The sequence below is a fragment of the Corvus hawaiiensis genome, chromosome Z, assembly GCF_020740725.1.
Source record: "Corvus hawaiiensis isolate bCorHaw1 chromosome Z, bCorHaw1.pri.cur, whole genome shotgun sequence".
NCBI classification, from domain to species: Eukaryota; Metazoa; Chordata; class Aves; order Passeriformes; family Corvidae; genus Corvus; species Corvus hawaiiensis.
Window position 1 is genome coordinate 32,004,847 of NC_063255.1, and position 26,393 is coordinate 32,031,239.

The 26,393-nt window shown below is 42.5% G+C and overlaps 1 protein-coding gene across 2 annotated transcripts; it reads right to left on the reverse strand.

Annotated features, from left to right (window-relative positions):
* Positions 1–50: 50 nt before the first annotated feature.
* Positions 51–23,152, reverse strand: PDE6B (phosphodiesterase 6B). 2 transcript variants are annotated; one of them, XM_048292243.1, is made up of 22 exons: positions 22,345–23,152; positions 20,271–20,423; positions 19,848–19,937; positions 17,411–17,551; positions 16,306–16,380; positions 16,151–16,215; positions 15,114–15,180; positions 14,922–14,969; positions 14,589–14,738; positions 13,542–13,685; positions 12,901–12,966; positions 12,188–12,334; positions 10,546–10,653; positions 9,418–9,527; positions 8,337–8,424; positions 7,684–7,784; positions 6,162–6,269; positions 5,375–5,438; positions 3,873–3,947; positions 2,870–2,953; positions 2,433–2,589; positions 51–1,305 (listed from the first exon to the last, which is right to left on the reverse strand). In XM_048292243.1, exons 1-22 carry the CDS (start codon positions 22,753–22,755, stop codon positions 1,247–1,249), a joined length of 2,511 nt encoding a protein of 836 aa, XP_048148200.1. In that variant the 5' UTR covers positions 22,756–23,152; the 3' UTR covers positions 51–1,246. The 2 variants fall into 2 exon arrangements, with proteins under 2 accessions (XP_048148200.1, XP_048148201.1); XM_048292244.1 differs by having other exon boundaries at positions 2,423–2,589.
* Positions 23,153–26,393: the final 3,241 nt, after the last annotated feature.

Consider the following 26,393-nt stretch of genomic DNA (forward strand, 5'->3'; position numbering starts at 1 on the left):
CTTGCTTACTACACCGAGACAGATAAATGATCACCAGATACCACCATAGCTCTAGTTTTCCTTTTACTTGCAGTATTTTTGCAATGCAAAACAATATACTGGAGGGTAAAGCCGTGAAGGTAGCAGGAGTAATAGAAGAAGAAGAAAATCCCCAGCAAAACAGATCTCCAAACAGTTTCAAAAAAGAAAGAGAAGGGGGTGGGGGGGGGGAAGCAGGAGCAGAGAAGGGTGTGTTTACTAGTACAAGAGTGTGATTGAATGTTCTAATATATTTGCATGAATAAACATGAAAAATAACATTCATCTGAAATAAAAGAGTCACAAGTCTGGAGGATAATCTAAAAACCAGACATCTCAGAACAGGAGGAGGAAAGGAAGGACAGCTGGTTCTGATCAATTGTGTTAAATAACTAGTATTAAGAGGCAAAACAGAACAAATTTATGAGATGCCATAACTCAGGTTGCTTGGTTAATTGTATGAGGAACTGTAATGGGTGATGATAACACTGTCTTCTTTAAATGACATGTGAAAGAGCAAATCTTCAATTAGCACACAGTGTGGATCCTGCTCCTGAATAAGGTAGCTACTGTGTGTTGCATGGATGGCTCCAAGCTTTGGGATAGCAACCCATCCAGATTCTTGAAGTGAATACAGAGCTATTATCTGTCTGATTTTTTCTTGGATTTACATGGAATAGTAACATTTTAGAGCAGTTCAAAAGTTTCCTATGGTCAGTTTTCATGCTTTATCTTTACCCTCAGATTTCTTTCTAATATCCTGACAGATACAGACTTAGATATGATAAATGATAAATATCTCTTCTTCAGTTTTCCTACCCTGCAGGCTATGGTTGCATTCACTGTCAGTCTCATGGGGTTGTATAGAGCAGGACTATCCCCATCAGCTTTGGGGTAAGAAGTGTTTCCCTGCAGGAAAAATGCAGGGAAATAATCATAATCTTGCAACCTGATTTACTGGGCCAAATGTTGTTCTGAGTTGCCACATGCCATCTGACAGCAGGTGCATTAAATGGAGGACAGGAGACAAGACAGAAATGGCTCCTTACCGTCAGGAAGAGATGTAATTAAGGCAAACAAGATCTAGCCCTTCCCTGGTTGGTCACAAGCCTAATAAATTACCAGAGTAGTCCAATCAGGAATATATTTGTATGCTATGATTTTTTTTGTTTGTTTTTAAGTGTGAGCATTCTCATTTTGGGTGGCATATACTGCAGTTATAATAGGTCTAAAGTATACTACAGGTTCTGGAAGCTGGAGCTGTTCCTCCATTACATGTTATTTCACCTGCCATATAAAAAGAAACACAGAATTAGAGGCACAGTCATAAATTTCCTTCTCAGTCATTGCAGGAGTTTTTTAGAACTCTTATGTTATCCAGTGATTGGTGTAGATCATGCCTATGGCGCCCTACCTAGAGCTGCAAAGTAATTGTGCTTGGAAAGAGTATTGGAAAGAGTATTGTGGAGTTAGTGAAAATCTTCCTTACTTGAATATCAATTACTTATTCAGGAAATAATTCTTCAGAAATTGTCTAAATTGTAGTTAAAACACTTACTTTTGATATTTTAAGTTAACTACTGTGAGTTAAACTGAAATAAAACATCTAGACAACTCTAATAATTTCTAAACTGTGTCATTTGAGCAATGTCCACACCATGGGCTGTTGGAATTTTGGTCCAGTTTGTAACAAAAGAAGAGTTCAGATACAGTCTCTGGGGAGTGAAAGCACCCAGTCGTGGCAGATATTTGGTCAGACATTTGGGAGAGGCCAGGAGAACCATCTGCTTCTCCCTTTCTGAGAGTCAAACAAATCCTCAGGCTATCAGACAAGCTTTCACCCAAAGCCCACTACAGCTGATGGATTTCAGTACGGCACAGGCTGGGCCAACAGAAAAAGAAAACCATGTTCAACCAAAATAAATTGCTACTGGGTACTGCCAGGACTGCTTGCTTCTAGGTAGTACTTAATCCGGGCTAGAAATGGGATGAACCATTATTTCTTAAGTGTTCTCCTAGGACTGTGTTAACTTTTCTTAGCTTCTGCTTCATGACCTGTGGGACAGCAGATCAGCCACAGCCCCTGTGTACAAAGGGATGTCTCCCTGCTGTTTTCCAGGGACAGCAAATGATATTCTGCTGTCCTCAGGTGCATGGGAATTCATGCTGAATGTATTCTCACTAGTTTCTCAGATACTAGTGTTTGGGAATTTAAGCTGGTGGCCTTTTTGACAACCTGTCATGGTGTCAGGTTTGAAGGCAAGGTGCCTTCAGCCTTGCCAGTGGAGCCAAATATATGAAACTTGTTCTGGGTGTCTTACTCTGCTGTTTCAGCAAAGCTTGCTGTAGATCTGTGAGAGTATTCATAAGTATGTTTTTGAGTTACGAATGAAAAGCTAATTACTTTTTCTGACCTCTCTTTGCAGCCATTCTCTCTTCCTCTTTTTTCTTCTCTTCCTCCAGAGCTTTAATTTTTGCATCATACTCATCAGCACGAGTCTCCCACTCATTCCTGTTGTTCAGAAGCCCATCAAGCATAGGCTGAATTTCCTCATGGAAACGGGAAAATTCCTAATCCAAACACACCTCTCAGTACAATGCAATGCAGAGGGAATGCTTGTCCATCACACCCCAGGATAGACCCTGACACTTTGCATCCAAAGCTGATGCTTTGCAGAAAGCATTAATGGCAGAAAAAGGCACCATGTTGCAATGCCCCAGAAAAGGGCAGATGTTCCCTCATCAACATATCCCTCTCCCCAGGAGTGATGTTGCTGCACCAGGACTCAGTCACCTGGGATTTGAACCCCTGTTGATAAGGATGAGGTGTGTAAGGGTGCACGTTACTTACCTTATAGACAAATGTGCACACAAAGTCAATGAAACCCACTTGAAGCTTTGGAAGCTCAGCAGCTTTCCTTCGGTCCATCATGGGCTGTGGGAGGACACAAATTCACCATGATTTATGAGACCACTTAATTGAAAAACACACCTCTATCTTCTCCCCAAAACTGCCTTGTTGTGTCAGCCTGGCAGTTTTGTCATGCTACCCTAAAGACTGTCCATCACAGATCTCTTCCTCAGCTGCAGAGGAGTGAAGTGGGCTCATTTCTATTGCCATTTTAGCAGAAATTTGAGGCAGCATTTCAAGCATCTACAGATGGGGAGGAGAACAACAAGTTTTTCCCTTGTGCCTCCCAAACAGATACCAGAAAAGGTTCATGTTATAAAACGTTGAAGAGGTTTTAAATACTCTAAAACATGACTGAACAAGAAATTATATTTCTACAAGATCTTGTTGATAACTATATAATTTGTGATGCCACTGTAGGTAGAGGGGGTGCATGAAAATCTACTTTAAAAAAAACCCCAAACCACACAGGTGGATGCCACATCAAGGAAAAACTCCTGGTTCTTTCAATGTCAAATTTATCTAAAAAAAAAAAGTTAGAAATGCCCTTCCATTTATCAATAATTCCTTGACTCTATGGAGTCTGTGTTTGTGTTTTTTCTCTTTATTAGAAACTCTTCTTTCTTCTGTGACCTGTCTATTCAGTTTTTCACTTTTTCTGTAAGGGACCTGCACAAAATCTCCAGGGGGTTAGTCACCCTTTGATGGTTCACAGCTACTGAACCCATCTAACTATACGGACAGCTGGACAAGAGAGCACTGGGCACAGTCAGAGATGCTCTTCACTATCTCAGAACACAGTTTTCTATTGGATTTTGGCAAGCATGATGATTTCAGGCAGACATAGAGCAGTCAGAACAGCACTGCTTGTGGTAAGTGTGTAGTTCAGAGCAGCACTGCTTGCTGTCTGAATTGAACTGCCTGGTTCTTGCACGGTACTTACAATGGGCTGCTGCTGAAGGACGCTTATTTCCAAATCTCCTTGCTCCCAGAACTCAGCTGCCACCAGTAGAGCTACCTACATTGATAAAGAAGGAAAAAGAAAAGTTAGCACTAACTTCAGCCTCGTAACTTGATGCACTTCACATCTCCATTCTGAAGCAAATCTCACTTGTAATCCTTCTGTTTCTTCTAGTCCAACCATAGCCCCACTCTTTCTCCTGGGAAGGGCAGCTGTGGCAATAGGATTGCACCTGTCTAGTGACAACTCAACAGTCCTGTTGCACTGGATCTCATTAGTCCACTCCTCATCTATTAAGAAATATTTCCAATGTATTCCTCTTTAGGATTTGCTTACTGGTCGCCTTGTGGGTGTCTATTTTATTTTTTTTTTCTGTTGTCTTTTCTTCATGCTGAACAGGAAGGTAGGCTTTATTTCTTTTACCCTCCTTTAAATTTTAGTGTTGTCTTGGGGTGACTTTATGATGTGTATCCCATATCACTGCCCTATGCCCAGGAATTAATTTTTGTACCTTTCTATGCCTTTAAACTGAGCCTGAGAGGGGGAAGGAAAAATTGAGCAAAACTTTTTCAAAGCAATTTGCAGCTTGTTCAAGGAGACACAGAGATAGAGGCTTTTATTTTCAGCTGCAGCAGGAGAGCGGGAGGGAAGGGAAGCACCCGGCTTGCTTTTCTTTCCAGCCAGCTTTCAGCAGTTTTTTTTCCTCAGCTCTTTTTCCTTTGGAGAGTTGAACTTTTGTTTTCCTGGGACTTCATTTTTTTTCTTTTCTCTCTGCTGGACTCTTTCAACATCAGAATACATTGGGAGGACTTTCCACCAAGGCCTTGACCCTGGAGGTGGGCTCACCACCCAATCCCAGCTCCAAGGAGGGGGAGAGAGAGACTGCGGAAGGACTCTGAAATTTTCCCAGGTTTCTCTCAGCAGGGCAAGGGGTTTTATTATTTAGCATTATTATCCTTTTCCTGTGTGTTTGTTAAATAAATAGTTTTTATCTCTTTCAATTTCCTTCTAGGAAATTTATTTTTCCTGAACCTGGTGAGGGGAGGGGTGGTTGTACCTTCTCTCAGAGGATATATTTCTAAATTTGACCAAACTGGCACAAGTGTTTATTATTTAGCAATTACTCAAGTACAGTTCAGGAATGAACTCCTTAAGGAAATCAAACAACTGAGCAAACTGGAGGTAGGTATTGCTGTAATAAAGCCAGTGCATATGTTATATCTAAAAAATCTCACTGTGACCCAAAAATCTATATTACTGGGAGGTTTGTTTTGCTTTTTGTTTTGATGGGGGGTTTTTTTGTAAACATGAATTTTTTGAGGAACTCACAACTATGATCTGAAAGACTGGTTAATCCATCAAAACCATAGCTATTCCTTTTGGTAATTTTGGTAGGAGACTTTGATTTAACTTCTAGGCAGCTTAGAAATTGCATTACTTTGAAGTATAAGTACAGAAATCTAACAGGATTTCAAGCACCTGACCTTACTCTGGACTTCCCAAGGTTTTGTGATAGCCGACAAGTCACAAGCAGTCATCATCATGGCCCTAAAAACAGGAAAGAAATTAATTTATTCCCTATTTTTTCAGGCTCAGGACCCTCACACCTCAGTACTGTATCAGGTCTACCCTGGCCCCTGGTGAATTGATAGACAAAAAAAGATGTATTGCCGCAACAGCCTTGGTTCTGACTGGAACAATCATCAAAGGTTGCTCTCTTGATTAAAATGCAATTATGATGAGGAACTACTTGCTTCTGGCACTAAGATATTTACTTCTTTAGTCATTGCTGAGCTGAACTCCATGACTTTAGAGTAACACCTTGGCTCCCTCATGGGTGTGTAGCAGTGCAGTCTGCGGTGAGGTTGTGAGGGCACTTCATCGCCAGTGTAGCAGCACTTCATCCTGCAAAGTGTCTGTCTGGTCACAAGAGCAGCATTGTGCAACTCAGATTCGTTGCCACTGGGAAGAACAGCTAATGGATCGGATGTCCCTGTCTGTGGCCTACAGGGTGACCTGGTAGGAGTATATAACCAGAAGGGATCCTGCATCTCCTTAGGAGTATATGACCAACATGACACTTATTTGGATGAAGAACCACTTTAAGGTTTTTTTCCCCTGTTTAATTTTCCCTGCTTCTCCAGAAGATCAAATCTGAGTGGCCAGTAATGTATCACTCACTGACTTTGCACTAAGTGCAGCACAAAGTGTGTGGTGGAACTCTCATCAGGTGTCCACCTCACTAACCTTTCCCCAGAGCCAACTACTCACATGACAACCTCTTTCTTTGTTGTCTCCAGAGACAGATACTCAGTCCAGGCAGTGACACTGTCATAGGTCTTAGACTCATCCACGATCTTTTGAAACATTGTTCTCTTTCTTTGGGGGGGTAGGGGAGGAAGGTAAAAAAAAAAAGGAAAAAAAGAAAAATCTATTAAACAAGGAAACAAATATGTTAAATACAGGTGGCTGATCCTGATATTGGTAACCCTTCCAGAAGGGTTTCCAGTAGTTGCTGTCCTGACACTTTATGTCCTCAAGGAAGCCCCCATCAAAACCAAGAACCATCATCTGGTCTCTTAACTATTGTAAATGCCTTAAAAATACGTATAGTGGTGAGACATGAGCAGGTCCTTGAAAGTATGACCTACTGCAAGCTATGTCAGCTGAGAAATGCTTCCACCTTAGTTGGCAGTACAAGAAGCATTTTTCCTTAAATGTTAAGCAAACTGCAGAAACCTAGAGCTAGCCGGAGTATTTTTAAAGCTACCTGGCTTTATATACTTAGTCAAGCATTGTTAGACTTATTTATATAATCTAAATATATATAGGGAATTCTGAGGAATGGTTTATACACAATACACCCTTGTTTGGAGTGGCGTAAGATCTGAAGAAACCCGATGTTTCAATATTAGCAGAGAAAACAGGCCATATCACAAAGTGACTTGTGCATGTGTTCTCACATAAATAATCCTGTGTCAGCTCAACCAAGCCTCTGCTTGCAGTTCACTTTGCCCAAGGAGGGCAAGGACCAGTTTGCTCCCAGCTGGTGAGGAAATGGTACTATACAGATAGATGGTGCCAAACAGATATTGCATCTCCACAGAAAGAGTTCTGGTTATTCCAACCTCCCTTAAATTCCTCTCTTTAGGGCTGTTTAAATTTAGTGTAATTATACTGCAGTGCAAAACACAGAAGCAGTTTCTGGTCTTGACACAGTATTTTGAAACCACATTTTGAAAGCTCCTTGCTAATTAGAAAGTTCTATGTCATTGAGTTTTAGTCTTATGTCCCAGAAAGTTAGCATGCACTGCTCCAAGATTTTGGCTTTTTTGGCCCTTGGGTGTGAAACAGACTATGAGCTGGACATTAACCTACAATGGACTACTTGTTATTTGTGTCATGCCTCTCTCACAGAGAAGTTAGTATAGTTCTGGCCAGGCCATTTGCCACCTAGGAGTATTTTCAGAGCTGAAATGCTAGGTAAAAAAAAACAAGCCAAAACAATCCTGACATTTCTTCCCATAGGGGATCACATAGCCCTCCCTTGTTGGAAATAGAGGGTTAAAAAGTCATGTATATGATTTAATTGAGCAGAGGTTCAAAATTCTTTTGAATGATTTGAGTTCTCCCACCAGCTCTGAGGTCAGTATTAAGGGCAGTCTCCTAGAGCCAGTGTCCATGAAGAGAACTGCTGCACTGGTGAGTGGCTTTCAGAGCAAAGCATCACATTTGGCCTTTGTAAAAGGCCAGCTGCTTTCTGCCTCTCACACAGTGTGCATGACCAACTTACTTGAAGTAGAGTGCCAGGTCTGTTGCTATAATGGCAATTTCCATCAGGTGAATCACATGCTCGTGCTGTCTGCGGTTGAGGTTCTGACATATATTCAGTGACTGAAAAGCAAAAGAAAGGGAGTTGCAAAATCCAAGCTCTGTGTTGTTATGAGTTCCTGGCCACCTCCCTTTCCCAAATATATTCACTTTTTTTCTTTCAATTGTTTACCTTGGTCCCCTCAGGTGCAAAGGGTGTGAGCCCATTCATGGTGTGGTGCCATTTCCCCTTTAGTTCACTGAACAGGGGGAGGTTGTTACACAGCGTCTACACAAACCCCATCCCCTGGCTACAGGGGAAATTTGCCCGAAATTGAAAGTTAGCTGTGGGAATGTGTTAGCCTTGGTCCTGCCAGAGGGGCTACAGGAGAACAACCCTGTATTTAATGTATTCCTATGGGGATAACAATGTAGCTTCTGAAGAAACCAAGTCATGCATTTAGGAAGCCTATGTGCTTTGGTCCTGGCCGAGCATAGAATCCTTAGGAAATGAAGCAGTTGCAGTTTGTTGGCATCCAAACCAGAGAAAAGTCTTGTGCTGACAGCTCGGTCGTTAATGAAAAATCTCCCTAAAAGAAAATTATTCATGCCCTTATACTACTGTTCATTACCGACCTCCTCAGAGAGCAAGAATTTTCCGAATTCCAAGTGATGTCTCTCTAAAATTGAAGATCCATGAAGTTTAGCTAAAGGATTTTGAGATCTGGTTGCATAAAGGAAAAAATGAAGATATTAGTGCAGCACTTAAAATTGAAAAGAAGCGTCTCATTTCGTATTTAATTTCTGTCACACACATAAGTTCAATTATTTTTAAAAGGCCTGTGAGTAGAACTTTTTAGTAGGTAATGACTTTAGTCTAATAAGACTTATGTGACGTTGCTTATAACTCTTTGGACACTGTGTAAAACAGTCTTCCAACTGGAAATATCACTCCAACTCTTCTTTATGACTGCAGTGTAATTACTCAGCTAAGTAAGTATAATTCCTGAATAATTACATGTTGATATCTGGTAATAGGAACAGAAAAACCTGCAACCCTTGGACACCTTCCTAGCTGAAAAGCAAGGCCCTCTTGTATCAAAAACTCAAGCCAACTTCACTTAATGTTTTTTCAAAGCTCCAGGAAGTAAGACAATACAGCCAGCAAGCATTGCAGAAGAGCTGTGATCTGACTTCCTAAAGTGAGCAACAGAGTCCTGACTAGGCAACAAAATTATGCAGTTGTTTATCTGTAGCTAATGACCGCCTACTGAGAGCAGCATTCTCATAGGTGCTTTGTTTCTGTAGGTGGTGAGGGCAATGCCATTCATGGTGCTTTCTCCATAGATACAGAAAAACTGGTCATCTTACATCCAGGATGCTTCTATTGGCATCCTAAGTCTCCTGTAGTGCTCAGGATACTGAGTGCCTGCTCTGCACCTGTTCCACACGGTAATGGTAATGTAGAGTTTTGCTTTAACCAGAGGAGGTTTGCTAGGAGGTAAAGAAAGCCCCAGAGAGCACCGTGAATTTTCCCCAGCAGCCAAAGCATGAGCTCAAACACTGCAGCAAGCTGAAAAGCAAGGTAACTTGTCAAAGAAGGTTGTCACCTTTGTGTATTAAACAGAGCTGTACTGGAGTTTGGTGTGATCACAGCCAGATTCCACGCCAAGTAGGAGAAACAGAAAATGGTTTGAAGTGGTGAGAAAATGCTTACTTCATTTGGTAGAGGTTGTTGGTTCCCCTGTGGTCAATATCGTGGCACAGAGCAGCAGTTACCATTGCAAGGGCTTCGAGGTCTGTGTAGTAACGCTTCAGTTTGCCAGTCTGGAGGGAGAGAATTTAAATGCCATATGTTAGCATCTCTAACAGGAAAAGGTACTGAGCAGTGACTGCTCTGTGCTGGGGATGTCCTGGCACAGTCCAGGACAACTCAAAGTATTTGTGAACAGAAATGCAATGCACAGTACACTTAGGTTAGAATGGGGAATCAGCTGGGAACAAAATATTTCAGACCCAGGCAGGCACATCTGTAGTGTTTATCTGCTTGATGCACACCTGTAGGGTTGGCTACCCACTGCTATAGGAGCCTTGTGCCCTAGGATTCACCCAGGCTGTCATGAGTGCCCCTCCCAGACACTGCACACAAAGTACTTTGTGAAAAGGCTCTGCATCTTTCAGGTCAGTGTGGCTGTCAAGCTGAATCACCCAAAGGATTGTCCAGGGGTGGTAGGCATAAGTCTGCTGCCAGATGTGTGAGCAGATGTGTGACAGACGTGACCATCTTCACTGGTTCCTGGCTGATCAGTCCCTGGTATGGAGCAGCAGTCTGACACCTGTTTTTCTTGTTGAGGTATCTGTTGCCCTGGGGACCTGTGAGAAATGGCACTCTCTATGTTCACACTGGCAATAGACTTGTACCTGCGTCTGTCCTGGGTGGAAATGGAAAGCATAAGGTTGTGTCCATCCCAGCCAGCTGACTTCAGTCTGGCTCTTACTGTCAGAATCTATTGGAAGAATGGAAGTCCTGCAGTCTCTCTCCTCTATTCTGCAGAAGGATTTAATCTGGAGTCTATTCAACACCATACACATCTGCGTCTATGAGAATTAAAGCTCTCCATTCATTGGCCAATATTGACCAAAGATTTCTTCACATGTAATGTAGTGACTGTCACTTCAGGGAAATGGAGACCTTCTTTAGCAGGACCTGTGCTAGGAGTGACAAACCTTTTTCCTACACCAAAAGGGAGTTTCAAAGGGAGCCCTGCATAATTCCCAGGTGCAGCAGAAGACCTGCTGTAAGTGAAGCTGTGCCACAGAATTAACCGTGGGGGTGTCACCTTACCATCAGGAGTGTGAACATGGTCTGTGCAACATTGAAGCCATGGCGCCAGTTGTGGTAAGTTATCTTCCGGTAGCCTTTGCTGATGGAGTACACAAACCTTACCAGAACCTGCCAGAGGGGAAGAGGATGTTAGTGTGGGTGATGATGCTGCTGCCTGTTTATCTAGCCATAAGGGTCATGTACAGAAATCATGGATGAGGCTCAAACCAGCCAGGTGGGCCCAGAAAGGGATCAGAAGCTGTAATACCATCAGGCTACCCTGACAATGTTGTTAGAATAAAGCCTAGTCGAGAGCAAAAGGGGACACTAAAATGTAGCTGTTTTCTAATCTCTCTCTCTCTGTCTTTTTTTTTTTTTTTGGTAAGAAAAATAAAACCAAAGAGATGCCTATGTGGTAAACAAGAATCAGCTCTGCCTAAAGAAAAAGCAATTTCATCTTACTTTTTGTGAATTTATTGAATGGTTATGTTTCTCTAAGTTCTCAGTCATAAGATTTTTCCTTTTGTCTTGTGATGTATTAATACTGATATCTCTCTTCAAGAGATATGGATCCATAGATGTAGAGATGAATGACATTTATATCACCTAAAGAATTACAATATAGGGCACTAAACAGAGAAATGTTTTTTTCCCTCTGCAGTCTACTTCGCCATGTGTACTACCTCTTGTAGCTATGCAGGTTTTCTCATTAAAGAGCAAATTATTTATGAATGAGTATTCATTTCTTAAAATCTCAACCATGAGAATTACTGCTTTTCACACCTGTTCCAGGGGTTAGTTGTTCCGGAGTAGATATTTTGAGTATTTTTGACACTGACATTCTACATGTAAGAAGCACAGAGTTAACTCTCATTCACTTCCCCCTCAGTTGCGATCCTGCTTTTCCAGGGTGTAAACTCTTCCTGCAGTTACCGCCAGATCCCACTAGATGGAAATCGACTTCACGTGATGTGCAGAGAAATCCCTTGGGGAGCATGGAGCTGCTGGAACACCAGTTTCACAATTCCTGTAGGGTTTTGGACTGCAGAAGTCGTGAGTTCCCACGTCAGGGCTTATGGGGTCCTTGTTCCCACAAGGCCACACCATTCCCATCGACAAATTGGTGCCAACTGCGCCAAATGAAGGCACATCCATGTTTGCATGGGAATGAAAAACAGAGGGACTTGGCAGAGCGGGTTTCAGCACATGCTGGCTGAAAGCTGCAGGGTACACACTCTGGCAAAGGAAACAGGCACGCAGGTGGGAACTCCCCGTGTTGCTGCTGGGATGTGTTTTTACACTGCAGCTGTGAGTGGCACTGGATACAGAAAGTGCAAGCAATCTTTTTCAGGGGCCACCACCCATCCATACAGACCTCATAGCAAACCTGCTCCTGTGGCAGGCAGTGAGGAGCAGAAGAGAGCAGAAGAGAGCAGAAGAGGCCAGCTTTACGCTCCAGTCCCACATGAGAGACCGTTCCTGCCCTCAGCAGTGTGAGGGGGCTCAGGACAGTGACCCCCTCCCGGCAAGTCCCCGTGAACCCAGTTCTGTGGCTGCTCTCTGAGCTGGGCTGGGTACACACGGGAACCTCAGTCCCAGCACCAGCATGGGTGAGTCTGCTGTACATCTAAGACAGGAGATCCTAGCTTTTTCCAGCTCATACCTCCTGCGGGATCTGGAACTTTTTCACCACGCCAAGCTCGTAGTACATCTGAATGCCACATTTCACCAGCTCTAGCTCGGTGCAGTCAAAATCAGAGAACCTGAACTCATAGATTTCAAACTTAGTGGGCCCCGGGAGTTCTTCTTTCTGTAAGAGAGGTGGGCAGGTTTATTGCTGTTCTACTTATGTCATTCCTAAGCTTTGCTAAATAAAAATATATCAGTCAGATGCTGCTTTTCTTCTAGAACATAACACAGAAATAGATTGATATTAAGCTTTTCATGATAACCCCATTAAGTGGAGGAAGAGGGAGGGCAATTTTGGTTAAGTGCAGGAAATATTGTTTGTTTCCTGTTAAGCACTTGATTTGATATAATTTGAAGACTCAGAATGGGAGAAGACTTACAGCCTTCCTTAATTACTCTGAAGATCAAAATGTGTGACAAGCCAAGGTGGCTGACGTGTTTCCAGATAGACTTTGAACCCCTTGAGATAAAGTGGCAGAGAGCAGGGACTAACCAGGAGCTGTGGAAGGCACTTGCTGAGACATAATAATGATAATCTCAAACTCGTGGAGCAGAGGAGGGCAGGGTATGCTTTGCCTTTACCCTTCACCAGGGATCAGCATGCCAGCACTGGGAATTCCTCCCTACATCTATGCAGGCAATATTTGTTTGCCCGGGCTGTTCTTTTCAGCAGTGCATTGTTCTTACCAGAATGCTTGCCAGCTCCTCTTCGTCACACTCATTTGGTTCCTTCCCCAGCTTTTCTCGTGTTGGCTGCAAAGAGCATGGGTGTGTTAAGCAGACAACTGAACTCCACTGGACTTTGCACTGGGCAGCTTTGGGGCAATCTAGGGCAGCTCTCATATTCAAATTGTGCTTCTTTCCTGGACCTTACTTCAGTTTCTTGTCTTTCAGCATATTTTTCCTGGTAGTGTTCTCCCTCTCCTCAATTTTGTTTTGTGTTTCCCTTACTTGCAAATGTTCCCCAGTGTTGCCACTGGGTCCTCTAATTTCACATCCTCAGCACTAAGAATGTTTTGAAGAACAAATCAGTTTCTGTTCCACCCCTACAGCCCTGCCCTGAGTAGCACTCATTCAAGCCCACCTCCAAGGCTGGCTTTGCTGAGGAAATTAGAAAGAACATAGTGGCACAGTATGCCAAGGTGGAGGGCAGACCACAGAACAAAAAGAAAGGCTTTGTCTGCCCCTGTGCTGTTACTAGGGCCCAGGTGCTGCTGCCACGTCGTGGTGGCTGGCAGCATTTCTGTGAAATGGGACACCTGTATCTGTGCCACAACTCATGGGCCAGGTCAGTACTTGGGTGTGTGTTTCACGTTGAGAGGCATTACCAGAATTTCCTGGATTTCATCCTTGTCACATTTCACGTGGTAGAGCACCATGTCCTGAGCAATGTCCTTACGGTTCTCCAACTTGTTCATCTTATCATATGTGTCTGTGTTGAGTACAGACCAACCCAGGAACTGCGTCAAGGACTTGGTGAGGGAAGAGAAGGCAAGAGTGAAATAGCCATAACATCTGTTCCTCAAAGACACAGCCTTATGACACTGTATGATACATTTTTAAAGAAATGCAAGCTCGACTTTGGCCACAATCCCAGCAACGAGCAACCATGTCTTTGCTCCCAGCTGCGACTTCCTCCTCAGCAAAGCAGCTCCCCAGCTGTTGAATCTGCCCAAGCCTTGACAGCATCCATGCTGTGGAGACTGAAGGACCCTCTGTCCAGTTCAGGATACAGAAGACTATTTCTGTGTGTCTCCATGCCTGTGGAAAGGTTTCTGTCACAATGGTGACAGCAGGTCAGGAACCCTCATATCAAAGGAGAGCAAGGTGGTCTCAACATGTCTCACATGTATTTACTCACATCCTGTGCTTGCTTTCAACTTGTTTGCTGTCCAATGGCCAATTCAAATGGAATTTTTTTCCACAGTCTTTTTGTTTGATAATAAATGTCTATTTCAGGAAATGTCCTGATTGATAACAGATGCCAAGAGCTAAATACTTATATTTCATTGAAACTAGCAAAGGAACATTTCTAAACAGCAAGGCCCTTAGTCACAGCCACTGTTGGTAGATTCAATAGCTGGCTTCCCTTTGTATCCTACCTACACAGACAGTTTCTGTGTAATTTTTTCACTTGCCCAGCCAGTGAGAGCCAGTGGTCAGGTATGCAAACACAGGTGAGAATGGTTGTGTTGGCACACAGCAGCTGCTCATGGCTAGGTGTACAACCCAAAATTTTCAAGCCGATGTATAACACCTCTCTAAGCAACAAAGGTACCCACTTAGCTGCAAAACACTTGGGATGCTTTGCGGGTGTACATGGAGCAATAGTGACCTCTTCAACCACATGAATTTCTTCCAGCAAGAAACTATACCTCCATGAGGGTTTCATCCTGTTCATCAAATGGTTTCCCATCTTTTCTGTTATAAAATGTGACAACGCCAACAATTTCTTCCCTTTTATTCACTATTGGCATGGAGAGAACGTTTTTGATTGTCCATCCTGATTCATCTAGAGGACCTTCCTTGAAGCAACAGCGAGCAGAAAGACATCATGTACTTAATATGTTTTCTAAATAAATGAGCACTCCAGTTTTACATTAGGACTACAAACAAAAAAAGTATTTATATGCATAATATTGACTCTACATTACATTTCTGCAAAAAAAATGTTGAATCCTTGATAGAACTGGAAGTTTTCATAATACCTGAAAGTTAAACATCTCATCTGCAGCAGCATTCATAATGTTGCAGATCTAGGGGATCACACAAAAGAAAAAGTATTACAATATGGGCAACGAGAAGTTTAACTGCCAGAACAAAGGACTGAATTGCTGAGAAAGCAGCATGGGTATTATTCATCTCAGAAAGACTTGATGAATCCTAGCTTAAGTACTTACAAATCCACTTTCAGCCACATACGTTGGCAGTCCAGTTACTAGTGCCCAGTGATCCGGGGTAGGATTTCTAATGGAAGAAAAAGGTATAAGGGAAATTAAAGACATACATTTACTAAAGAAAGATCATGGAGCTGAAGTATGTTCAGCTGATTGCATAATCCAGGTTTAGGCCTGGAACCCCCAGTCCATAAATGGTCCTGTCACTTTCAAAGGATCCATGTGCACAGGCAAATATTTTCCACATAAGTAAACACTTCCCTTCAAGGATTCAAGACAAAATGACTGATAAAGTATCAGTTTGCAGAGACTTAATAAAAAGTTGCTCCTGAGAGTGAGGGCCATGTTTCAGACCTTCAACACAGAGAAAGATAAAAGGAGATTCTTGGCTAAGGATGTCTGCCAGCCTGAATTTTGAACACTGCTGTACCCAAGAAATGGGGGCCTTTTTTGCAGCACATACACCAATGTGAAGCAATGTTACAAGAAATGGGCAAAACCCCTCTAATGTCAGGTTTCACTAAGATGCCCAAGGCTTCTCTGAGAAATTCAGTGGCAAGAAGAGAGGACAGTTCTCAAAGAGGGGGAGTCCCAGCGTGTCAGGAGGGGAGAAAAGGCTAGCGGTAGCCTTAAGATAGGGTCAGGGATAGAAGGATTGGAGAGAAGCAAGGAAGCCTCAACACAAGGGCATCCTGGGTGGGGCTCACCCACTGACACAGGAAAGGCATGGAGGGGAGTGATGCCTCAGCTTGGCAAGGAGAGAGGAAACCTGCAGGCAATCAAGGCAGCTCACTTCTCCAGCCAAAAGCAAACACTGGTTGCAATGGATTTTGGAGCTTGACTTCCAAGTCAGGATCCCAATGCCCTTGAGGGAATCTTTACCCCACAGAAATGTGAGTGGAAGCACCAACTTACATTCTGACTCTCGGTCTTCTATCAGTCCTTTGCATTTCTCCACATGGATGTCTTTAAACTATGGGGAACCTTGCTTTTAGCTACACCCTGTGTCAGTACCTAGCATACAGGGACTGGGCACTTACGGGATGACTTTAATGTCTTCTTTTCCATGTAATATATAATCAATGACCTTGTAAAAGACTATTTCCTACAAGTGAAAAAAAGAGTGGCATTAAAATGACTGGTGAGGCAATCCATCCGGACAAGAGAAAGTTAAAGAAATCTTGTTTTCACATACCCTGCCATCTGGGGTTCGAGGTCCTGAGTAGGGGGGTACTTCTCCCAACAGGACTGGCCACAGGTCAAAAAATTCCTGGTTTTAAAATTTAAAAAGTATTTTTAGAGTAGGAAAGTGCATTCTGTCTTGAGCCTCAAACTATTGCTCTACCATGCTGGGTTTGGAGTTGTGTAAGCAAGGCAGGAAACAATAAAACTAATTCAATACTAGGCAGCAGAATGATACCCAAATATCCAAATCTGGAAGTGTCAGGTGCATTTATATGGCTGCATATGATCATACACTGCCTATACACTTCATTCGGTGAACAGTGAGTACTGGCTGTACTCACAGCAAACAGCTGTGCTCAATGACAATGCTCTTATGTTCTTCATTTTCCAGAGTGTGACTATAGGCTGACCTACTGCTTGCCAGATTGAAGAAGTGAAATACTTCTTTTGCTTTTTGTTCTGTTAGGCTACATTATAATGTTGATCAAAGTGTCTTTATCTTACACTAACCATCTTTTAACACTCCTCTTCACAAGACAATATGCTACAAGAGCTCTGTCAACAAGACAGTCAGCCTGACAGTGGGACAAACAGGGCTCCACTGGCAAGGATGCTGTATAACCCTCACATAAAGTTTGCAAACAATCAGACCAAATCAGAGGTAACTTCAATTCTGTCAGCTTGTTTTCGTGAAGCCAAATTTCATCTAAAAACCTGGATATTGTGAGCATGAATGAGTCCTTGAGGAAGATGGCTGCTTTGTTGATGGGGGTTTCCACAGGTGTCTCACTACACTTCTGATACCCACAGACTTTGTGAGGTTTTGTTTGTGCTGCAGGCTTTGACCAGGATTGCCAGACTCAGACACATCTTCCCCTCCTATGTATTCCCAGTCTCAGACAGTCTCATTCCAGTGATAAACTCTTCGCCTTTCCTCTGTTTTAGTTAGCCCATTATCTTAATCTTTGCACAATAAAAGAATGCCAACCAAAGTAAGAATAATAGCTCAAAGTTAGCTCCAACTTTCACTGCCTCAGTAAATCTTATCTCCATGCATCACCCCTCAGGGGATAGCAGCAATCCGAAAGATGCACAGCACATATGTGAACACTCACCTTCTCCTTTGTCATGTCCAGGAGACCGACTGAGTACCGGTCACAGTTCAGGTACGCCCGCACTGTATAAAAGGCTTTGTGGAACTGCCTCTCAATGTCCGTCAGTTCCTCAAAAACCTTACTAGCTGACCACAACAGCACCTGCGGGAGAAAATCAAAATGTAAGCACAGCCTTTCTCAGAGAGATGTGCTTCCCAAATGTTGGGTTACAGTCCCCGAAAAGTGCAGAAAACCTACACTGCTTGTTCACCCTGGGAATTACTATGGAGGAAGAGTCAGGTCATCATAGTGTTATATAGAAGTCAAACGTTACCAACACAGCACAAAAAAGTAGTAGTGTCAGGCAAAGACCTGTCCCCACTTAAATTTTGCACCCATTAGTAAAATCTTGCATCCAAAACCGGTTAACACCAAAAATGTTGCAAATTCCAGAGGCTCGTGCTTGAAATAGCTGAATTAACACTTTCCTCAAAGACTTTGAGCAGCTGTTTTTTGTGTACATCGGCCCATGATCCTTTTCCTCATCTTCTGGCCTACAGATGTACCTTTAAGAAAGCTGTTGCTATTAGGCCCTTTCATTTGTAAAAGCAGACGTTACACAGATATTGTTCTGAAATGATAAGGAGGGCACCCACACTCTTGCTTAGCTTAGCTAATGCACGTGTGCCTGTATCCAAGGTGTGTGCCTGGCTTTCCGAGTCCAGGATATATGAGGAGCTGTGCTTCAGAAGCACTGAGAGCTGCAACCTGAAGCAGACTGGACCTGTGCTTTGTCCAAGAAATACTGTTACATGGCCACAGTCAGAAAAAGTGTCTCACCTCTTCACTGGGCACTAGTAGATGTCTTTTGAGCAATTCTGAGATGCACTGGTCTGTTTCTAATCCATAAATTGGGACAACTCTGCCACTTGTATGAAGTCTGAGTCATTCAATAACAGCATCCCTCAAACAGGGTAGTGGTGTTGTCATACAAACAAATGAAAATGAGCAGCAGTTTAGCTTTTTGGCACTTTACAGCATGCAATAGGTAATGCTGAAAGCCACAAGCCCAGTGAGAAGGACTGAGAGAAACAGCTGAAAAATATCTAAGTCAAGGAATCTTGCAAAGAATTTGGTCAAAATGTATTACATGGTCTTCTAGTAAGACTCTTACACAGTATGTGAGCGCAAGCAGACTGAACTGTCTTTGCACAAGCCATTTTACCCACGGTATCGCCCAGTCTTTGCTGTTGGGATTTGCAATATTAAAATCCTAGACCACTTTTGAGAATGTCATTTGCTCACTCTGTACTTCAGTACTTTAATTTCTAACACAATGAACTGTAATAACTTTCACAAAGCCCTGAAGACCTATATTAATCAGAGGTTTGACAACTGAGCTGTTGGCAGAACTAGAGCAGTGTGTTCTGCATCTCATTGTTGCTTTCCTCCCTTTCTGTGGGACCTGCTCAGACAGCACTAATATATGAACACAGGACTCCTGGGTTCAGTCCCAGACCAGAAGCATTAGGCCTTCCACTTTTTGGGACACCATTTTGTCTTCTAGCCCCTTTTTTATCCTGACTAGTCCTACTGCTAAGCTCTCAATGGGAATAAACCTTTGCCAGTTCTACTTTAGTTAACTATTCACCATTGCTGGTGGCTGTATCACTGGAATATCATTCATGTTTTGTTAAGTGAAAAAAATTAGGCAAAGCATAATGAATTAGAAAGTATAAGTGCTGTCCCAAAGCTTCAAAATAAACTTTCATTCTGCATCCGTTTTGCTAAGAGAGGCATTTCTCCATGGGAATCCCAGTGGAGAATACAGCATGGCTGCCATGAAGCACAGGTACAATTCCAGGTCCTCTTCAGTGATAACCAATACCTGCTGCACAAAGTGGTTGCAAGGATTCACATCTATACTAATAAATCTGAGAATTCTATTGTACCCCAAGTAATGGAAAAGAATAGTGCCTGAATTACTTCAATCCAGAATATCCTAAACCCTTAATATATGTTCTTTTCTACTGGTGGAGGCCAATACAACAGGCAGATGGCAACCATTTTACTGCCTCTAAGAGGAAATCCAATAACACTTTTTAATGAGCAGATAAGGAAAAAATACCACATTCCTAAGTGTTTCAGAAAACGTCTTGGTGCTGCTGTCTGAAGTGATTAAGTGATCCAAGAGTGTTTCACAGCCTCAAGTCAACAAAACATCTAGAGGTCAGTCCTGCTGAAACTGGTGCCACTGCATCAGGTCCTGCAGTTTCACCAATAGCAGCAGAGTAATGAAGGACTCTAGGGAAAGGATCAGTATCTCAAAACAGTTGAGGGCATCTTTTCCTTTCTGCTCTTCAGGAACAAATCTCTGAAGAAAATCAAAATCACCTTTTAAAACAGAAGAATGTATTCATTTGCTTTTGAGATAGTCAATCTGCATTTTCACTCTTACCTGGCCCCTACGAGTCTCACAGTTGTGAAGATAACTCAAGTGATAAATTTTCAGGTTCAAGGATGCAAAATTCAGATACTTCAGAAAGAGCTGAAAAGGCAAATTGTGAGATTGAATTGAATGCAGTATCAACCTCATGTGTACAGTATTGCATAACACTGCTTTACAAGCATCAAGGTAATTTCCCAGGATAAATGCTTTGCTTTGCACTGCCATGACATGAGGCTTATCCCACTGTACTTTCCCTGAAAGATCTGAGGTAAGTATCCTCATTATGAGCCTCTTCTATGAGGGTGTGAGTGCTCTTTAGGGAAATGCACACCAGTGGAGCCCCACTAGAGCAGACATCACTAGCATAAAAGAATCTCTGTTACATGACAGAAGTAACAGCTGTTTGATAGGAACTCATCTACTACCACTTACTGTTTCATCAGAGCTGGTGAAGTGTGGGCCGTTCAGCTTATTTATAGCCACAATGACTGCAACCAAATCTTTGCCATTCAAGATGGGTGTTGCAAGGATGTTTTTTGTAGTGTAGTCGGTGAGCTCGTCAACAAATGCGCTGAACTGGGCACACTGTTTAATAGAGAATTTACAAATAAGCGTTTTCCACAACATGTGTAGTCTTGAAATCAAGTCAAAGCACAGCCCCTTGAAGTAAGCTGCCTAAAAAAATTTTGCTTAAAAATTACTCAGGAAAAGCAATGAATTAGCAGAAAATTGGACAATGTACAGATGATAAAGCTAATATCAAGAGCAGAAGCTGTGGCTTTTGACTGCCACATGTATACTTTTAACTTTCTGTAAAGATCTTGCAAATCATAAGCTTTAACATGTCAAACTCTCTCAGAACAAGGGGGCTCTCCACTGGTCACTCTCAGATCAATGACATTCTTCACAGTACCTCCTCCATCCTTTCCTCTGACTTCTTGTTAGCACTGCAGAGTGGGTAGAGCCAGGTAGCACTGCACAGCCACAGTGTATAAACCAGTGCAGTGACTGGCAAGTTCACTCACCCTCATTTTTCATCTGCTTTTACTGTGAAGCTTGTTGTCAGCTTGCAGCATCTACCCCTAGTTTCTCTTGGAAAGCAGAGAAAGGATAGTATAGAGAAAGCAGATGGCCAATGATTTCACCTGCACAGGGCCATACTGATACCGTCATCACCTGCCACGGGGGATTGCAGGGATGGTCTTGCTGACAAAGGATCTTCTCCCTGCTCGGGTGAATAGCTTGTCAGCTATTAGTTCTTCTATTTGGGTTAGAAAAAGCCACACAGCTCTGATCATATTCAGAAGGTTGCACCAGAAAGAATGATCACTCCCTAATGCATCTTCTGCCCATACTTTCCCCTCTGTTGGCCTTTTCTGCCAAATGGGGTAGACCAAGCATTTATTTTGTCTCTGGGTCTTCTTCAAAGGAATTGTCTTATGGCAATGTCTAAAAGCACTAGGGTTGGAGTGCAGCACTTATCTCACAGCACGGAAAGCCTTCCATATATTTGGAGAAACATCAGAAACCAAACAACTTTAAAAAGTTTAAGTCACATTCTGATGCTTCCCCCAACACCAACAATACCCCCAGCAAAAAAAAAAAAACAAACAGGTTGCAGAACCAAAAGAGTGTCTCAGTGTGTTCCGTGGAAGACAAGGAAGGTTTTGCTGGAGGGTTGGGCTATGCCTGCATTGAGCAACAAATGAATGAATAAACAGATGGCCTCTTTGTAACTAGCAAACAATAGATGGAGTAATCCCAAATGCCATATTTGGGTCACATGGATTTTAGTTTTATATCTATGATTAGAACAAGCAGATTCTTATTCCAGCCACTCAGGTTTACATGATTGAACCAGAAGTATGGGAAGTAAATACTGTCATGAACGCATAAACATAAAACATTAAAATCCCTCAGATCCCTCCTGATATTGCAGATTGCAGTTTTTGCTGAAAGACTTTTTTTGGTCAAAGCGTGTTTCTTGCTGCTTCTGATGAAGATCACCCATACACAGATTGCCATTAACGCACCTGCTCTGGGGTCCACTCCCTCTGATTGATAATAATGCCTCTAAATGCCCTTAACTAAATCTTCATCACAGCTTTGATTTTCAAAGGTCTTTCGTGATGGAAAACTGTCTTTGGACTCACTGTAAAGGATTTCTTTGTCTTTGCCCCTTCCTCATAAAATATAAAATTGTATGGAAAATTCCATGTGCATTCAGTGCACTGGCTGCCTCACTCTCCTCCGCTGGACTAGAAGTGATTTTTTTTTTAATTAGACAGACAAGGTGTAGCAGTGCCCTGTTTGCAGGCAGTAAGACCTAGTGTAATCAATGTGCTTAGTTTCACCTCACTCCACTAATGAAATTGGAAGCAACTTCCAGACTTGCTACTTGTTTCCAATACACAGCTACTACATCACAAGCACTGAGGTGTGCTGCTGCCTCTTGACCCCTGTGAGCCTCTCTTCTACCCAGAAAATGAATAAAAGGCAAACATACCTCGTGGACATCCTTGATGTTCATGGTTTTTTTGGTCTGAGCAACATGGCCCACAATGCCTATGTCCAACGGATAGACAATCTCGCAGTCTGGAGAGACCAGGCATTCCTCCAGAGTACTTCCCTCTTGGATGTTGAAAAGCCTTGTTGCCAGTTCAGGAGTTCCATTTCTCTGCCTATACATGAAAAGACTACAGCGATCAGCATGAATAAGGGACCTGATTCTTCTCAAGGTCTTGAAAACAACTTTCTCCATGTTGATGCTTTCTTGCATGTCTTGGATCAACTCAAAAAGTATTTCGCTCTCATTGTTATCCCAGGACTCTGTTTTTAGTTTCTTCTCAAAGTACTGCTTGGCAAAAGCAGGGTTGCCATCAAGAAACTTCTCCACGTCGTCTTCACTAATGCTCATTGTGAGTGCCTTGGATCTTGTGGGTAAGTAGCAGTCCAAAGGTGTGCAAGCAGCACTCTAATTTCTCATGTATGTCTTAAATTTTTGTAATAGAAGATGCTGCTTCTGGAATGACCAAGTTTCAGGTATCCCTGTCAAGAGAGCTTGTCATCAGGAAGAGGTATTCCCTTATAATGCTGAAGGTGTGTCTGTGGGAGGACAGATCTTCTCAACCAAAGAGATTAGATGACCTCTACAAGAGCTTTGGGTCAACTTTCCTCCTCTTAATCTAACTGCAAACAAAAACTGAGTACTCACAATGTCTGAAAACACTATCCTTTCTCTTGATAAACAGAATGCTTACTGAAACAATTCTATTGAGGCAGCAGCAACAGGGAAGGAGTGCATCTCCTAACATTGAAATAAGCTCTTTAAAGTCTAATTAAATATATACTGCTTGGGCCTAATCCTTGGCTAACAAGGTGAGCATCTTATTATTTCTGCTCTCCCAGCTCCCAGCAGTAGTAGGAAGTGTATCCTTCACAAAAGAAGTCAGTGGCCAGAACAAAAATAATGAGGTAATGCTGCTCTTTAGGATTCTCTCTACTATTGCATGGCTCTACAGCAGCTCATGTAAGGGCTGTACTCTAAGGGAAGCACCAATCCTGAATGCTTTAGTCCAGGGTTTGAACTGAATTTGCAAGGTCTATGGTCTTCATTTCTTGCTAGTAAGAGCCACAACAGGAAACCATGCCTCTTAGTGGCATCCCTTTAGGAAAGAATCTGGAGAGCTTCTGTTTGGGATTGCTGAATTTAAACACTCTGAAGAAACATGGGAAGCCCTGCAGATAAAACAAAAAAACAAACACCAAGCAAAACCCAAGCAAGCCAGGAACGTAGAAATATTTCCCTCATCACTATCAGTGGAGAAAGGGGGAGAATTATGGCTGTGAGGAACAGAAGCAATTTCACACCAATGAAGTCACAATGCTGCGAACAGCAGGTGAGGGTCAGTGTGATACTGGGAGGCAAAGTGCTACAGAGGCCATTACTTCTCAGAAGAATTAAACAATGCACAGGAGTTTTCATTACTGGGGAGCAAGGCTGAATCCCATCTACTACATTGCTGGAAAATAAGCAAGGCTCACCTGCTCAGGGAGTAAGGGTCTAAGGGTCCAGGCTGCCTGTGTCTCTGAGTACTGCCACTACTGCCAGGAGTGGCTCAATCCAGCCCAAATGTGAATATGATTGCCTGGGAGGAAGGTGGCTTGTTCTGGTAATTCTCACAGTCAGAATATCAAAATAGAATTATTGCTCAAGAAGACTTGGAGGAGGTGGTGTGTGCCGCACACATGTTCCACAACCATGTTCTAGCAGAGGAACAAGGACCTACTCAGATCTGGCATGGTGGGGTCTGCTCCAGGCCTCCAGGATAGGAGGTGCATGAAGTGTTTTGTGAGCAACAAGCAGGACTATCCCAAGCATAGGGCTTGGTGGCAACGGAGAATTTTAGTAGGGACAGCAGCACTTCAGGTTGCAGGCTGTTCAGCAAGGTTTCATATGTTGCAGCAGTTTTCTAGGTTCAAAGGGTGGCAGAAAGGGCAAGAGGGAATTTTCTTCATTTTTGTCTGGAGGCAATGGGAAGAACTAGCTGAGAAATGATGGTGGAAGACAGTTTAGGTGAGTAAGACCATGAAACAAAAGTTTCAAACTGGAAAAAATAGGCCATTTTGTAAATTATGTGTTCTTGTTAATCTTAAGAGAAAAGCAGGCAGAAAGTGTGTAAGTGAAAGTGGTGAAATTATTGAAGATGTGTATAAAAATACCATGAACAAGTAAAAATGGAAAGTCAGAAAACTCAAGGTCGAATATGAGGTTAAATTAGGAATATGAAAGGCAATGAACATTTTCTGTTTATCATATATGGAAGAGCAAGAATATCAAGAAAATTACTGAAAAGATGAAGTCTTAGAGGATTGTGTAAAATAACCTCTAAACTCTTAATGTCTTTTTTCTGACAACTAATGAAGGATCTTCTGAGGTTTTGAAAGACTGGGAAAAAGTAAATGTAGTGATTCTTTCAGCAAAACAGGAAAAAGAAAGAACTGGAGAATTCTACAACAGACCACTTTTTAAGATTGGCTTCTAAGAAAATACAGGAACAACAAACCGGTTTATGTATATAACTCGAGGAGGCAAATAACAGCCAGTGTGATTTTGTCAGGAGCAAACTGTGCCATACAGCATAGTTTCCTCTATGGCAGAGTCAGAAGTCTGTGGACACAAGGCAAGTAATGGCTATCACAACTCTTCACTGATGAGGAAATAACACAACAGATGTTTTGTCTCTTGTGGTGAGGGCTTAGATGAGATAGTTAGAAGGTGGCAGCAAATGTATTTGAAAGATGAAGAGTTTGTTTTAGTAGCTAACTAATGAAATGTAGAATTTCTTGAGTAAGATTCTCTGTGAAGGCCATAACAGATGTAGAACATCTCAGTATTTCCACTGATAGGTGGAAAAATACTAGGCCAGCAAGTAAGCCATGGTCAGGTGTCTGTAAATGTGTTTAAGCACCATCTTAAAACTAAATTGCAGACAGGTGTGTTCAGGACTAGAGGACTAGAACTCCCCAGGGGTGCATGGAAAGTCCTACTCATGTAGAGAACAGTCACCTGGTAAATTCATGGGGATGAGTCACTATCTCGGCTTAACACGGACTGCATGTGTGTCAAGACTTCCAGGCAGAAGGAGGTATACCTCCATTAGGAGGAACCTTCTCTTGCATAACAGATCATGCCAAGTTGTTCTGAACAGATGTTTCACCTGGAATACAGTGGGAAAATGTGATCTTTGAGGAAATACTGAGGTTTCTCATGTCTCTTTTTGAGTCACCTCTTTTCTAACAAAACAGTCCCCAATTGTATAAAAGGCTACTGCTAAGAAAAAAGGAACAGTCTGTTCTCCATAATCATATAGGACAGCAGATTTTAGACCTGCAGAGAAAAGGCTTCCAAAACATTGGGAAAAGATTGCTCTCACTTTATCTTAGATATCCCTAGAAACAGAGATGTTATCCTTTTTCCCAGGGAACACTTCAGAAGAGGTGAGCATCTAATGACACCAGCCAGCTGGAACTGATCAAGACAAACAACTTCTTAGAGTCGGGGGGAAACACACTTTTCTGTGGGTCCAGCCTTCCTGTCCATGGTCTGTCAGTAAGGAAACCATTGCTCATATGCCAGTAAAGTCTTCATTTGCAGCTCTGTAAACTCCCTCCTGTAGTTTATTTATGATGAACACGTGGAAAGCTGGAGGCAGCCTTCTGCCTTCCAATGTCTCTGCTTTAGTAGCAATCTGGGCCCTTCCAGTGCATGGTAAAATACAGGCCTTGTTTCATCTCACAGTGATAGGGAGGAAAAAGGGTAGAGTAAAACCAGTTAAAAAGTCTTTCCAGGGGAACTCACACATTTTGGATTCTGGTATCCTATAGGAATGAAGTTTCCTCCCACCAGGTCTTTGAAGAAAATCTGAAGTTTAATTCTTCTTAGAGTCCAGCATACTGTGACCTGGCAGCTTTTATGATCCATTGGATCCTTCTTGTGCCAGGTCAGGTTTGTGGAAGGAGAGAAAGTCTCCTGGGAGCTCACAGACACTTCTC

Bases quoted from the DNA above. Each gene is read 5' to 3' on its own strand.
- PDE6B (XM_048292243.1), bottom strand. From the start codon at position 22,755: ATGAGCATTAGTGAAGACGACGTGGAGAAGTTTCTTGATGGCAACCCT. The intron at 16,216-16,305 runs GTATGTGAAAAC...TTTCACTTGTAG, and splicing joins CTCGAACCCCAGATGGCAGG to GAAATAGTCTTTTACAAGGT. The intron at 15,181-16,150 runs GTAAGTGCCCAG...TTCTTCCATTAG, and splicing joins GAAGACATTAAAGTCATCCC to AAATCCTACCCCGGATCACT.